Source organism: Pelophylax lessonae, assembly GCF_965119305.1.
Source record: "Pelophylax lessonae genome assembly, chromosome: 7".
Taxonomy (NCBI): domain Eukaryota; kingdom Metazoa; phylum Chordata; class Amphibia; order Anura; family Ranidae; genus Pelophylax; species Pelophylax lessonae.
This window is the reverse complement of record NC_138774.1, coordinates 276482845-276498401: the sequence shown is the minus strand read 5'-3', so window position 1 is coordinate 276498401 and position 15557 is coordinate 276482845. Positions and strand designations below refer to the sequence as shown.

General features: G+C 46.3%; 1 protein-coding gene across 16 annotated transcripts in view; it reads left to right on the top strand.

The window, feature by feature from the left end:
• The window catches only part of FNBP1 (formin binding protein 1), a gene marked incomplete at its 3' end in the record, with an annotated part of 375759 nt that overhangs the window by 224352 nt on the left and 135850 nt on the right, over nucleotides 1-15557 (top strand). For all 16 annotated transcript variants that reach the window (XM_082263065.1, XM_082263071.1, XM_082263068.1 and 13 more), the window contains exon 6: nucleotides 3773-3877. In XM_082263065.1, coding sequence (XP_082119191.1) covers nucleotides 3773-3877 — 105 coding nt within the window. The remainder of the gene's footprint in view (nucleotides 1-3772; nucleotides 3878-15557) is intronic.

The following is a 15557-nucleotide window of genomic DNA, read 5'->3' as shown; positions in this document are numbered from 1 at the left end:
ATATGTGTGTACATATATGTGTATATATATATGTGTATATATATATATATGTGTATATATATGTGTGTATATATATATATATATATATATATATATATATATATATATATGTATATATATATATATATATATGTATATATATATATATGTATGTATATATATATGTATGTATGTGTGTATATATATATATAATATGTATGTATGTATGTATGTGTATATATATATATATATATATATATGTATATATATATATATATATATATATTTTTTTTTGCAAATTATTCTTTATTTATTTACTAGTATGTGTGTGTGTATATATATATAAATATAAATTATATACACAACATTAATTCATATAACTGTAAAAAATACAAAAATCAGCGCAATCTAAACTGCAAAAAAAAAAAAAACGAATTATATCTCAATGGCAGCATACATTCAGTGCCTTCACTCAACACAGTAAATAGCAAAATAAAATAAATAATGCAGCTTTGTAACCACTTCAATATCGGGCACTTTCACCCCCTTCCTGCGCAGGCCAATTTCCAACTTTTAGCGCTGTTGCAATTTGAATGACAATTGCGCGGTCATGCAACACTGTACCTAAACCAAATTTATGTCATTTTCCCCCCACAAATATAGCTTTCTTTTGGTGGCATTTGATAACCGCAAGGTTTTTTCTTTTTTGCTGTACAAATAAAAAAACAAAAACCGAAAAGTTTGAAAAAAAAAGTTTTTTGTTTATGTTATAAAATTTTGGAAATAGATATGTTTTTTCCTGCACTGATGAGGCAGCACTGACAGGAACTGGTGAAGTGGCACTGATGATGAGGCACTAATATGCAGCACTGATGGGCACTGATAGGCGGCACTGATATGAAGCACTGATGGGCACTGAAATGTGGCACTGATAGGTAGCACTGATATGCAACATTGGTGGGCACTGAGAGGCGGCACTGATATGAAGCACTGATGGGCACTGAAATGTGGCACTGATAGGTAGCACTGATATGCAGCATTGGTGGGCACTGATAGGCACGGATAAGTGGCACTGATGGGTACTGATATGAAGCACTGATGGGCACTGATATGTGGCTCTGATAGGTAGCACTGATATGCAGCATTGGTGGGCACTGATAGGCACGGATAGGTGGCACTGATGGGTACTGATATGAAGCACTGATGGGCACTGATATGTGGCTCTGATAGGTAGCACTGATATGCAGAATTGGTGGGCACTGATAGGCGACACTAATGGGCACTGATAGGCTGCACTGATGGGCACTGATAGGCACTGATAGGCGTCACTGATGGGCACTGATAGGCAGCACCGATGGGCAATAATGGGCACTGGTGGGCGGCACTGATAGATGGGCAGAGCGGTCTATCCTGCTGGACGTCATATGACGGCCAGTCAGGATAGAGTAAGTACTTCCCGGCCATCATTTTGCTATATGGCGGGTGAGAAGTGGGTAAAATAATAAATGAAGTGAATAATGACTAAAAAAATCACATGCATTGGTGAAGTGAATAAACCCCGTAAAATCACATATCAAATGCTCAGTGAAAAATTTAATAATAAATGGTATTAAAAAATACCCTCCTTGTGTTTAAAAATCACATACAATGATCTTAAACTTAATAAATACAAAATATAATAAATATAAAATGGTGCATACATCCATAAAGTAAAAAAAAAGACCCAAATAGAATGGAATAAATCCTTCTGTGCCGTGCAATAAATAATGAAAAGTGCTAGGGCTTCACTCCACACATGGGTGCTCTGTGTGTTCCTGCTTAATATGAATAAGAAGGGGGAGAAAGTCTGCCTTATCCTACCTGATAGACAACAAAAAGAGAAGGGCGCACCGACCTAGAGCATTACCACTAAAAAGGTTTATTAAAATTGGTAAAAAATGTATATTATGCTCACAAAACAATCGTCGATAGCACACATGTAAACATGATCAACACAAGATCTCCAAGGTAGCCAAGGCACTGCGCGGTGCTGGATAGCATGCAGAAGTCTGCATGGATCTGCTAAGGCTAGGCTGACGCATTTCGAGGGCGAACCCTCTTCCTCAGAGCCAGAAAGGTGCTGCTGAACCACACACCGCACTGGCAAGGGGCTAAATAGTAAGTTGGCTCTTCCCACTCCTGTCCCGCCTCACAAAGGTCAAAGGTTTGAATGCTGTCATTTTTTTTAATCTGGCGCCGAGTACCCGGAAGTGACGTCATGACATCACTTCCAGGTTTTACATGGAGACCCGATCAGAGCCGAATGCGGCTTTGATCGGGTCTTCGGCGGCCGTGCAGGCTGGTTGCCCGGGTTCCCATGGAAGGCGATGGGAGGGGGGGGGGGACGTCGCCTCCCGCTCCTTGTAATGACAGCTGAGTGGCTTCTCAGCCGCATCGGTTGTTATTACAAGACAGCAGACCGTTGGCTATCAACGCCGGTACCGGGGTGATGCCTCTAGCTGCAGGCGTCACTCTGGTACAGCACTTTCCCGAAATATCGGCAATTTTGGTAACCTCAGGGGCGTTTCCGATATATCGGGGAAAGTGTATATCGGCCCTCGATATATCGGCTTTGCCGATAATCGGTTGATCCCTAATTCAAGGTAGGCAGCAGCCTCTATATTCCTTAGACATCTCAGCACGGAAACCATACTTATTATCCAAGCCTTAACCACTTGCCGACCGCCGCAAGTACATATACTGCTGCGGTCAGCCCCCCCCTGGGCTAAGTGACGTACCGGTACGTCACTAGCCCGCGAGCCAATAGGGGGCTCCCGCCCCCGCTCATTCACTGCCATCCCCGCGCGTGTGACCGGCGTCTCTGATGTCCGCCGTTCACTCGCAATCTCCCGCTGGAGAGGGAGAAAGGCAGGCGGCTGATGTAAACAAAGCCGCCTGTCATTCTCCCTGGTGTAACTGCAGAGATCATACGATCCTGCTATGTAGGATCGTATGTCTCGGTGGTTACATCAAAAGCCACGCCCCTTTACAGTTAGAATCACACCCCTAGGGACACACTTAACCCCTTGATCTCTAATAAAGTTAACCCCTTCCCTGTCAGTGTCATTTTTACAGTAACAGTGCATATGTATAGCACTGATTACTGTAGTAATGTCACTGGTACCCCCAAAAGTGTAAAAAATGTCAGTCAAGGGTCCGATCTGTCCGCCGCAATGTCGCAGTCCCACAAAAAAAATCGCAGATTGCCGCCATTACTAGTTTAAAAAAAAAAACAATAAAAATGACAAAAATCTTTCCCTTAGTTAGTAAACGCAATAACTTTTGCGAAAACCAATCAAAATACGCTTATTGTGATTTTTTTCACCAAAAATATGTAGCAGAAAACAAATTGGCCTAAAATGGTAAAAAATTTAGATTTTTACATTTTTATATAAAAAAATGTGAAAAATAGGTATTTTTTCAAAATTGTCTCTTTTTATTGTTTATAGCGCAAAAAGTAAAAATCGCACAGGTGATCAAATACCACCAAAATAAATCTCTGTTTGTGGGGAAAAAAGGACGTCAATTTCGTTTGGGTACAGCGTCGCACGACCGCGCAATTGTCCGTTAAAGTCACGCAGTGCCGAATCGCAAAATAGGCCCTGGTCTTTGAGCAGCCAAATCCTCCGGGGCTAAAGTGGTTAAGGATCCATTGTTTACTTGTGCCTTTTCTTTGTAGAATAGAAAAAAAGAAAGTGTCGGAATGTTTTCCGCATTCAGTTAAATCTCATTTTTTTTTCCTTTTCATTTAAAGAGTAAAAGAAGATTCGAGAGGGATTGTAAGGAGGCTGATCGGGCGCAGCAACATTTCGAAAAGATGGATGCGGACATCAACGTGACAAAAGCAGATGTGGAAAAAGTAAGTGATGTTTAATAGACGTGACTTTTTCTTCATTGGTCAGTCCACCCAAAACCCATCTATAAAGTTTAACTTCCTTTTAATCTTCTTTAGTTGTCAGCTGTAGTATTTAGACCAGACTTCCTCAATCTTTTCAACACAGAGGAACCCTTGATACAAATTTCTGGTCTCGGGGAACCCCTGCTAAAAAGTAAAAATCTACAACTCATGATACATTAGTGTGACAGTCAGTGGGAAGAATGCTCCTTACTTTTGTCATCATTGGGAAGAATTACCACCTTACAGATAGCTAAAAGGAACAATGGTGTCATTGGGAACATTTCTGAGAGGCAGACATTGCCCATTTCTCAAGGAACCCCTAGCAACCTCAGGAGGAACCCCTAGCAACCTCTGAAGGAACCCCTAGCAACCTCTGAAGGAACCCCTAGCAACCTCAGGAGGAACCCCTAGCAACCTCTGGAGGAACCCCTAGCAACCTCTGGAGGAACCCCTAGCAACCTCTGGAGGAACCCCTAGCAACCTCAGGAGGAACCCCTAGCAACCTCTGGAGGAACCCCTAGCAACCGCTGGAGAAACCCCTAGCAACCTCTGGAGGAACCCTTAGCAACCTCTGGAGGAACCCTTAGCAACCTCTGGAGGAACCCCTAGCAACCTCTGGAGGAACCCCTAGCAACCTCAGGAGGAATCCTTAGCAACCTCTGGAGGAACCCCTAGCAACCTCAGGAGGAACCCCTAGCAACCTCAGGAGGAACCCCAAGTAAACTCTGGAGGAACCCCTAGCAACCTTTGGAGGAACCCCTAGCAACCTCTGGAGGAACCCTTAGCATCCTCTGGAGGAATCCCTAGCAACCTCTGGAGGAACCCCTAGCAACCTCTGGAGGAACCCTTAGCAACCTCTGGAGGAACCCCTAGCAACCTCAGAAGGAACCCCTAGCAACCTCTGGAGGAACCCCTAGTAACCTCTGGAGGAACCCCTAGCAACCTCAGGAGGAACCCTGGTTGAGAAACCCTGATTTTGGACAATAGTCACCAGGACAATTGGAGAGGATTATTCTCCCCCCGACTTGGATACGGATAGCAGTACAAACCTGCGAGGGGTTCAAAACTACATTTGGTTTTGGATAGAGATGCTATTGGCTACTGCCTTGTCTGTGCTGCTGAGCTCTCCATATTTAAGTTCCCAGTTGTGCAAAGTTGTCATAGGCAATACAAGGAGTCCACAATCTCCATGTCATGTAGATAAATCAGGGCTGCTAATAGAAATCACGGGGCCCCGTACAGCTTACCTGGCAGGGCCCCCCTCGAATATATCAAAACAACATTTTCACTAAAAATATACTAAAATCGTTCTTAGAGGACACAAAGATAATAAAGAAGCTGTGTGAATTAACCCTTTTTTTTTTTAAATAGTTTTTTACATTAAAAAAATAAAATTATAATAAAAAAAAAAATGTTACATTTTATTTATTATTTATATATTATTTATTGTTTATTTATATATTATTTATATAATACATTTACACTGTATATATTATTTATAGTTGTTTTTATTTTACATTTTTTTAAATTATTTTTTTTTTTTTACAATTTGTTATTATTTTAAGGGACAGGGAAGCCAGCAGCTTCCGCGGTGGGCCCTGTGTCTTTGTCTCTCCTTGCAGCAGCTGAAAACTGGTGGGAGGGAGAGAAATCGGTTTTCAGCTGCCTCTTTGTCCGACCGCACTGATTCCCTCTGCTGCAGAGAGCCGCACAGGTCATCCTGTAATTGCCCCTCTGTCCGACCGCACTAATTCCCTCTGCTGCTCCCTCTTCTAATTAAGCCATCAGTATCAGTGCTCAGAACCAGTGATCGACCGATATCGTTTTTCTTAGCTGATACCGATATTTTGGTCATCGCGTATCGGTATAGGCTGATATTTTCGTACATTTAAAATATATATATATATATATTTTTTTTAACTTGACAGGTACTCTTGTGGGGGGATCTGGGGGTCTAAGAGACCCCAAACCCCTCCTCTGCACTTAAAAGCATTCAAAACTCCAAGTTTGGCTGTTGTGAATGCTGTCATTTTTTTAATCTAGCGCCGAGTACCCGGAAGTGATGTCATGACATCACTTCCGGGTTTTTACATGGAGACCTGATCAGAGCCGAATGCGGCTTTGATCGGGTCTGCGGCGGCCGTGTAGGCTGGTTGCCCGTGTCTCCCAGGGGGACGGGAGACTCGGGCGAGCCGCAGAAGGCGGGTGGGAGGGGGGGGGATGTCCCCTCCCGCTCCTTGTAATGACAGCCGAGCGGCTTCTCAGCTGCATCTGTTGTCATTACAAGACAGCCGACCGTCGGCTATGGACGCCGGTACCTGGGGGATGCCTCTAGCTGCAGGCATCACTCCGGTACAAGCACTTTCCGAAATATCGGCAATAAGGTGGCCGATTCCGATATATCGGGGAAAGTGCTTATCGGCCCTCGATATATCGGCTTTGCCGTTAATCGGTTGATTCCTACTCAGAACGCATACTTTGCACAGAGATAATCATTTAATGTGTCTACTTGTAATGCATTTACCTGCTGTGTACCTGGTACATCTGTCCATTTGTGGACTAATGCAGGCCATACACAAAGCGATTTACTTTCCTGCAACCACGGGTTGCAGGAGAGAAATTTCCTCAATTCCCCCATCAACAGAGACAGTGTCGACCGGTGAATCCCTTCTGCTGAACCATTGTATTCTCCTGGCAGGGCGGGGGGCGTCCTCCCTGGAAGAAGACAGTAATTATTGCTAGCGGCTATACCAGCTGCTAGCAATAGTCGCACCTAAAATCTTGCAGGCTGGTTGTACCCAAGTTGATCGATAAATTGATAGATCAACTCGGTACATTCAGCCTGCCCATATATGGTTCAAATCTCGGCCGGTCTATTGCCGGCCTAAGGACCAGCTCACACCAGGAATCGCACAGTAATGCACTTTGTGTTCCTGTGCAATTTACATGCGGTTCAGTGTGCTGCGATTTGAGCCTATTAATTTTGAATGGGCTGAATCTCACTGGACCATATGCACTGCTGTAAAAACCTCAGAACAACCAGATGGTACTACACGATCCGATGTAGGCAAACACACTGCATTTGAGACCTGCATTTGGGGTGTCATTAATTTACCATTGACATCGGCTGCAGATCGCAACTGCAGTGCGTTTTGAATGCGGTGTGAGTAACGTGCGTGGACTGCGGGTTTCACACACCGCATACTGGTGAGAACTGGCCCTAATTATTTCATATGATGTAAGCTTGCCATTGGGAGAAATACAGGAGTTACCACTGCTGGCCTGCTTCTGAAAATGCAAGCTTCCTGGCTGTTGGGCTGACTGCCTTTCTTCAGTACTTTGTGAATTATTGACTTGGAACAAAGCCTCCAACCCCCCCATAGTGCCACTCAACCTTCTATGGTGGTCCATTGTGCCCCTGAACCTCCCCTAGTGTCTGAGAAAAGTCAAATATCCTTACCTGCTTAGTTGTCCCGGGTCAGAGATTTCAAGGGGGTCAACATCAGACAGGGACAGCCAGGCAAATAGCAATTCCAGAAGTGGAAGCCAGTATGTTTCCTTCATTACAGATTTCATTTAAAGGAAAACTTTTTTGCCTTGCGGTGCAATCAGTTCGGCTGCTGGTGTGAATCAGCCCGAATGCTTTTACTTGCATACTAGTTTGTAGGCTTTAAACACATATAAATACAATCAGCACAATTAAAACTCATTAAAAATGAATAAATACATCTTTTCTTCCTCTTCAGACATGCTTCTGCATGCTGAGGAATGCCACTCTCATTTAAATGAGCCTTGGTGTGGTTTTTCTGCTAACTCTAAGAAGCATTTAGCAGGAGGTTATCACAATAATTGTGGTGGCAGCTTCCGCCTGGAGAGCAGGGCCTGTGATAGGCGTCTGTCCTTCTGTGCTGGTGAACAGCAGCCGGTTCAGTCTGCAGAGGAGCGTGTGACATGCCCTGAAGTTATATAAGCTTTTCATTCAGAAGAAGAGACTCTTCAGATGGACATATAACACCCGATTGTTTCTGGATGAAATCGCGTAATCACATTCATATTCGGTATTTCCGCGTGATACTGTCACTCATTAAGAGTCCTGTAAACAGATGCACTCTTGCTGTTCCCTCTGACACACTCCAGGTCAAATTTTATATGGAACCTTGGGAGGTATACAGGGAACAGGCCCTACTTGCTCAATACAACCTCTGGCGTACAGCCTCCCTCCTCCCAGGCTTCCAATTACTTGCACATCCCCTATGCCCCTACAGCACCTCCCATAATGCCACCCAACCTTCCATTGTGGTCCATTGTGCCCTTCAATCTCCCCCAGTGCCCCTAGGCCTTCTGAGAAACCTCAGCCCCACAGTGCTCCTAGCTTGCTGCAGAGCCTCCGCCCAACCTTCCAAGGTGTTCCATTGTGTCTCTCAACCTCCCCCAGTGCCCCTAGGCCCTCTGAGAAGCATCAGCCCCACAGTGCTCCTAGCTTGCTGCAGAGCCTCCAACCACCCCTATAGTGCTATCCAACCTTCCATGGTGGTCCATTGTACCCCTCAATCTCCCCCAGTGCCCCTAGGCCTTCTGAGAAACCTCAGCCCCACAGTGCTCCTAGCTTGCTGCAGAGCCTCTACCCAACCTTCCATGGTGTTCCATTGTGTCTCTCAACCTCCTCCAGTGCCCCAAGGCTGTCTGAGAAGCTGCAGCCTGATAGTGCTCCTAGCTTGCTGCAGAGACTCCAACCCCCCACCCCATAGTGCCACCCAACCTGTGGTCCATTGTGCCCCTCAATCTCCCCCAGTGCCCCTAGGCCCTCTGAGAACCCTCAGCCTCACACTGCTTCCTAGCTTGCTGCTAAGCCTCCATCCAACCTTCCATGGTGTTCCATTGTGTCTTTCAACCTCCCCCAGTGCCCCTAGGCCCTCTGAGAAGCCTCATTCCCACAGTGCTCATAGCTTGCTGCAGAGCCTCCAACTCCCCCCTATAGTGTCACCCAACCTTCCATGGTGGTCCATTGTGTCTCTCCGCCTCCCCCAGTGCCCCTAGGCCCTCTGAGAAGCCTCATTCCCACAGTGCTCATAGATTGCTGCAGAGCCTCCAACTCCCCCCTATAGTGTCACCCAACCTTCCATGGTGGTCCATTGTGTCTCTCCGCCTCCCCCAGTGCCCCTCGGCCCTCTGAGAAGCCTCAGCCCCTCAGAGTGCTCATAGTTTGCTGCAGAGACTATAGTGCCACCCAACCTTCCATGGTGGTCCATTGTGCCCCTAAACCTCCCCTAATGCCCTTAGGCACTCTGAGAACCCTCAGGCCCACAGTGTTCCTAGCTTGCTGCATAGCCTCCACCCCCCCCTATAGTGCCACCCAACCTTCCATGGTGGTCCATTGTGTCTCTCTGCCTCCCCCAGTGCCCCTAGGCCCTCTGAGAAGCCTCAGCCCCTCAGAGTGCTCCTAGCTTGCTGCAGAGACTATAGTGCCACCCAACCTTCCATGGTGGTCCATTGTGCCCCTCAACCTCCCCTAGTGCCCTTAGGCCGTCTGAGAACCCTCAGCCCCACACTGCTTCCTAGCTTGCTGCAGAGCCTCCATCCAAATTTCCTTGGTGTTCCATTGTGTCTCCCAACCTCCCCCAGTGCCCCTAGGCCCTCTGAGAAGCCTCACCCCTACAGTGCTCCTAGCTTGCTCCAGAGCCTCCAACTCCCCCCTATAGTGTCACCCAACCTTCCATGGTGGTCCATTGTGTCTCTCCGACCCCCTTCATTGTCCCTAGGCCCTCTGAGCAGCCTCAGCCCCTCAGAGTGCTCCTAGCTTGCTGCAGAGACTATAGTGCCACCCAACCTTCCATGGTGGTCCATTGTGCCCCTCAACCTCCCGTAGTGTCCTTAGGCCCTCCGAGAACCCTCAGCCTCACAGTGTTCCTAGCTTGCTGCATAGCCTCCACCCCCCCCCCCCCCCCCCACAGTGCCACCCAATTTTCCATGGTGGTCTATTGTGTCTCTCCGCCTCCCCCAGTGCCCCTAGGCCCTCTGAGAAACTTCAGCCCCAGAGTGCTCCTAACTTGCTGCAGAGCCTCCAACTCCCCCCCTATAGTGTCACCCAACTTTCCAAGGGGATCCATTGTGCCCCTCAACCTCCCCCAGTGCCCCAAGGCCGTCTGAGAAGATTTTCCCCCTTAATGACCAGGCTATATTTTGCGATTCGGCACTGCGTTACTTTAACTGACAATTCCGCAGTCTTGCGATGCTGTACCTAAATAAAATTAACGTCCTTTTTTTTCCACAAACAGAGCTTTCTTTTGGTGGTATTTGATCACCTCTGCGATTTTTATTTTTTGCACTATAAACAAAAAAAAGAGCGACAATTCTGAAAACAAAAAACAATATTTTTCACATTTTGCTATATAACATTCACCCCAAAAAAATTTAAAAATCAAATTTTTTTAACATTTTAGGCCAATTTGTATTCTGCTACATATTTTTGGTAAAAAAAATTACACTAAGGGTATTTTGATTGGTTTGCGCAAAAGTTATTGCGTCTACTAACTACGGGAAAGATTTGTCATTTTTATTGTTTTTGTTTTTTGTTTTTTTTTACTAGTAATGGCGTCGATCTGCGTTTTTTTGCGGGACTGCGACATTGCGGCGGACAGATCGGACCCCTGACTGACATTTTTGACACTTTTGGGGGGACCAGTGACATTACTACAGTAATCAGTGCTAAAAATATGCACTGTTACTGTAATAATGACACTGGCAGGGAAGGGGTTAACATTGTGGGTGATCAAGGGGTTAAATGTGAGATTAGGAGAGTGATTCTAACTGAGGGGGGGGGGGCGTGGCTTGTGAAATGACCATAGAGACCTGTGATCCTATATAGAAGGATCACAGGAGTTCTGTGATCATTCCAGAGAGAAGAACGGTCAGCTGTGTTTACAATAGCGGACTGTTCTTCTCTCTCAGCAGGGAGCGATCGCGGGTGGCCGGCGGAAATCAGAGCTGCCTGCTCTCTGCATTGGCTTCCACGCTGACGAGCGGGGGCGGGAGCACGCTGCCAGCGGCGCGCGCTCGCCCTCTAGCTCCCTGCATGCGACCAACGTATACCTACGGCGGTTTGCGCAGGAGCGGCTGCCTGCCGCAGTATAACTGAGGCGGGCGGTCGTAAAGTGGTTTAGCTGCAGTGTGCAAGAGGCCTTAGGCCCTGTTCACACCTGAGAGTTTTTTTCAGCTCGTAAAACGCTTATCTCTGAAGTCTCAAAATGCGCAACAAGCAAAATCCCATTCTATTTAAAGCGGTAGTATCACGCTTTTTTCCACTTTTAACTACAGGTAAGCCTATAATAAGGCCTATAATAAGTCTTACCTGTAGGTACAATTAATATCTCCTAAACCGGCCCGATTTAGGAGATATTTGCACTGCATGCAGCCGCTCACGCGAGTGGGGCATGTGCTCTGAAGGTCCGGCGGACCTTCAGCTTTCATTGCCGGGAGCTTGCCGGAAAATGACTCCCGCGCGCATGCGCCGGAGCCGCCGAACCCGGAAGAGGCGCCGAGGGATCATGTCAGTTCCCACAGCGGTGTCCGGGGGTCCGTGTCGGGGCTTCGTTCTAAGGTAAGTAATACATAATGAGCTAGTATGCGATGAAAAAATGCCTGAAAAAAGCCAAAAAAAAACGCCTACGCTCAGGTGTGAATGAAACCTGAAGATCGTGAGGGGGAGTGAATCAAGATCGTAATTTTTTTATTGATTATTCATGCAGCTCTAATGCAGGGACTACTTTTGGAAATCGGTGCTGCGCCGCAAAGCCAGATTGGCACTCACACATTGCCGGCAATAGGCTGCGATTCTGTCAAATCGCACCGATGGGAATGGGGCTAAATACATTAATCTGCAGCCGTGTGATTGGCTGATTACCATTAGGTGTACCCAATAAAGTGGCCGGTGAGCGTATATTTTAATTGCTTATTTTTATCGTGAGCGAACTCATACAGAAAAGTGCGCAAACAGAAGAGAAATCCAATTCCGAAAATAAGTGCGTTGCCTGCCTGGCTGAGCTGCACGGAAGATCGGTGTAAATCACAAAACTGTTTGTACAGAATCGCAAAGTAGAAAAACCTTAATCCTTTAGATATTAAAACTGGAGGTTTAACGGTTTGTCTGGAGTTAGGCTTTAATGTCCGAGTAGAAGGTATAATGATAGCGTTGTATATGTGTTTATAGCTATATATAGCACATATTCCCTGAGGCTGGAGCTTCCATCCCCCCTGCAGCTGCCGCTATGCCTCATGTCGCTGCAAAGACGTCTGTTCAGTAGTGAAGAAGGACAGTGTGTTGCAGGATGGATTAGTGTCATATGAAGACTGGAGGTTTCAGGAAGTGGTTAGCGGTGCGATGTGCTGCGGGGAGACACGATCTCCTTCACATCTATGGCTCCTGCTCACTGCACACTTGCTGAATGCTAGCCTGTATCTAAACCTTAAAAGACAAATTGGTGCAAGGCAAATCTAATAGCACACAAATAAAAATAATAATTAACAAATAAATTATGGATGATGGACCAATCCATGTGAAAAAAGTAAAGTCCCAAAGACCAAATGTATATAGATAGAGTCCACTTTTATGGCACTTTTCCACTGCAACTACCGGCTCGGCTCTACTCGGCCCTGCTTGGCCCGGTTTGCTTTTCCACTGCTGGTACCGCATGGTACGGTGTTGGAACGGTTCGGTACGGTTTGCTTTTCCACTAAAGTAGTACTAAAGTTAAGTGGGTGGGATAACAACGATTCTCTGACCAATCAGTGGCTAGTAGTGACTGCATGCAAAGGATTGTGGGATATGGTACCGGTATGGTACCTCTTGGAACCACAATCGAGGTGGTACTGTTTTAGAGAGCCGTACCGTTCGGTTCCATGTAGTGGAAAAGCGCCGCCGTACCGTACCGAACCGTTCCTACACCGTACCATGCGGTACCAGCAGTGGAAAAGCACAAAAGCGAGCCGAACCGTTCGGTTCCATGCAGTGGAAAAGCACCAATAGAGTACTGAAAGGCGGGCTATCTCCAGTGCTGATCCCCGTCACCAAAAGCACACATATGCGCTTTTGGTGGGTCCAGCGGGTCCAATGGGCAAATGCATATACACTCGTCAATCCTTCCGGTGTGTGTTACCAACAGGGTAGCCACTCAGATGTATCCAGCCACTCAGATGTACATTAATCCAAATGATATAAAAAGAAAGGAGACCTCTAAGCGTAAACCGTATAACCGATAGTATTTAATAAAATAATCACACTTACATATAGGCAAATGTAAAATACGCAGATCAATCCATATCCTGGCAATGAACGGCGCCGCGGTCTCCACTGAAGCACAGCGAGCCGCAAGACGCTTGGAACAGCAACAGGCGACTCCACCTCCCGTACGCGTTACGTCCTATGGGACTTCATCAGCAGGGGACTAAACCATAATCATTTATTATTATTCTGCAGTTCACAGACTTTATTTTTTTTAGTAGAATAGATACAGACTCACCCTAGCTCTACCACATAATGGAATGAATATGGAACTGAGTGTTGGTGCTCAGGCTGCAGCATCCAGATGCATGAAATTGCTTCCAAGTGACAAAAAAAAAAAAAAAACGGCACACGAATGCTTCCTTTTGATGCGATTTATTCCAGCATGACAGCAGTGAACAACATGGCAAAATGTTTGCTATGAGTAAGGCTACGGCCAAAACGCGTTTGCATTTTTCGATGTTGTACACTGCTGTCATGCTGGAAAAAATTGCATCAAAACTAAGCATTCGTGTACCGGCTTTTCTAATCTTTTTTTAGACATTTTTTTCTAAACATGATCAGCTTACTGTACATTATCTGAGCAAGGTATTCTAATATTAACCACTTAAATTGGAGTTCTGCCCCCCCTCCAAAAATTTAAAGTCAGCAGCTACACATACTGTAGCTGCGCCTAGCCTAGCCCCTTAAACAAGCCATTAGTTGCAGGTCTGGTTCACAGTCGTCAGGTGGGCCGACCTGGAGTGGTGTTTTGTATAACATTTGTTGGTTTGAATAATTAAAAAAAAAAATTTGGCGTAATGTGAAATGTGGTCTAAAAGATGAACTGCAGACCAATAGAAAAACACTATGCATTTAACCACTTCCATACCAAGCCATTTCTGGCACTCCGCTCCTACATGTAAAAACCATAATTTTTTCATCATTGCTAGAAAATTACTCAGAACCCCCAAACATTATATATATAATGGGGTGTGGATGAAAACCTACCATTATAGCTTGGGGGTGTGGGTGGAAACCTACCGTCATGGCTTTGGGGTGTGGGTGGAAACCTACCGTCATGGCTTTGGGGTGTGGGTGGAAACCTACTGTCAAAGCTTTGGGGTGTGTGAGGAAACCTACCATCATGGCTTTGGAGTGTGGGTGGAAACCTACCATCATGGCTTTGGGGTAAGGGTGGAAATCTACCATCATGGCTTTGGAGTGTAGGTGGAAACCTACCGTCATGGCTTTGGGGTGTAGGTGGAAATCTACTGTCATGGTTTTGGGGTGTGGGTGGAAACCTACCGTCATGGCTTTAAGATATGGGTGGAAACCTACCGTCATGGCTTTAGGATATGGGTGGAAATCTACCGTCATGACTTTGGGGTAAGGGTGGAAATCTACCGTCATGGCTTTGGGCTGTGGGTGGAAACCCACCGTCATGGCTTTGGGGTGTGGTTGGAAACCTACCGTCATGGCTTTGGGGTGTAGGTGGAAATCTACCGTCATGGTTTTGGGGTGTGGGTGGAAACCTACCGTCATGGCTTTGGGGTGTGGGTAAAAACCTACCGTCATGGCTTTAGGATATGTGTGGAAACCTACCATCATGGTTTTGGGGTAAGGGTGGAAATCTACCGTCATGGCTTTAGGGTGTGGGTGGAAACCCACCATCATGGCTTTGGGGTGTGGTTGGAAACCTACTGTCAAGGCTTTGGGGTGTGGTTGGAAACCTACCGTCATGGCTTTAAGATATGGGTGGAAACCTACCGTCATGGCTTTAGGATATGGGTGGAAACCTACCGTCATGACTTTGGGGTAAGGGTGGAAATCTACCGTCATGACTTTGGGCTGTGGGTGGAAACCCACTGTCATGGCTTTGGGTGTGGTTGGAAACCTACCGTCATGGCTTTGGGGTGTAGGTGGAAATCTACCGTCATGGTTTTGGGGTGTGGGTGGAAACCTACCGTCATGGCTTTGGGGTGTGGGTAAAAACCTACCGTCATGGCTTTAGGATATGGGTGGAAACCTACCATCATGGTTTTGGGGTAAGGGTGGAAATCTACCGTCATGGCTTTAGGGTGTGGGTGGAAACCCACCATCATGGCTTTGGGGTGTGGTTGGAAACCTACTGTCAAGGCTTTGGGGTGTGGGTGGAAACCCACCATCATGGCTTTGGGGTGTGGTTGGAAACCTACTGTCAAGGCTTTGGGGTGTGTGAGGAAACCTACCATCATGGCTTTGGAGAGTAGGTGGAAAGCTACCATCATTGTTTTGGAGTATGGGAGGAAACCTACCATCATGGCTTTTTTTGTGTGGGATGAAACCTACTGTCATGGCTTTGGGGTGTGGTTAAAAACCTACCGTCATGGCTTTGGGGTATGG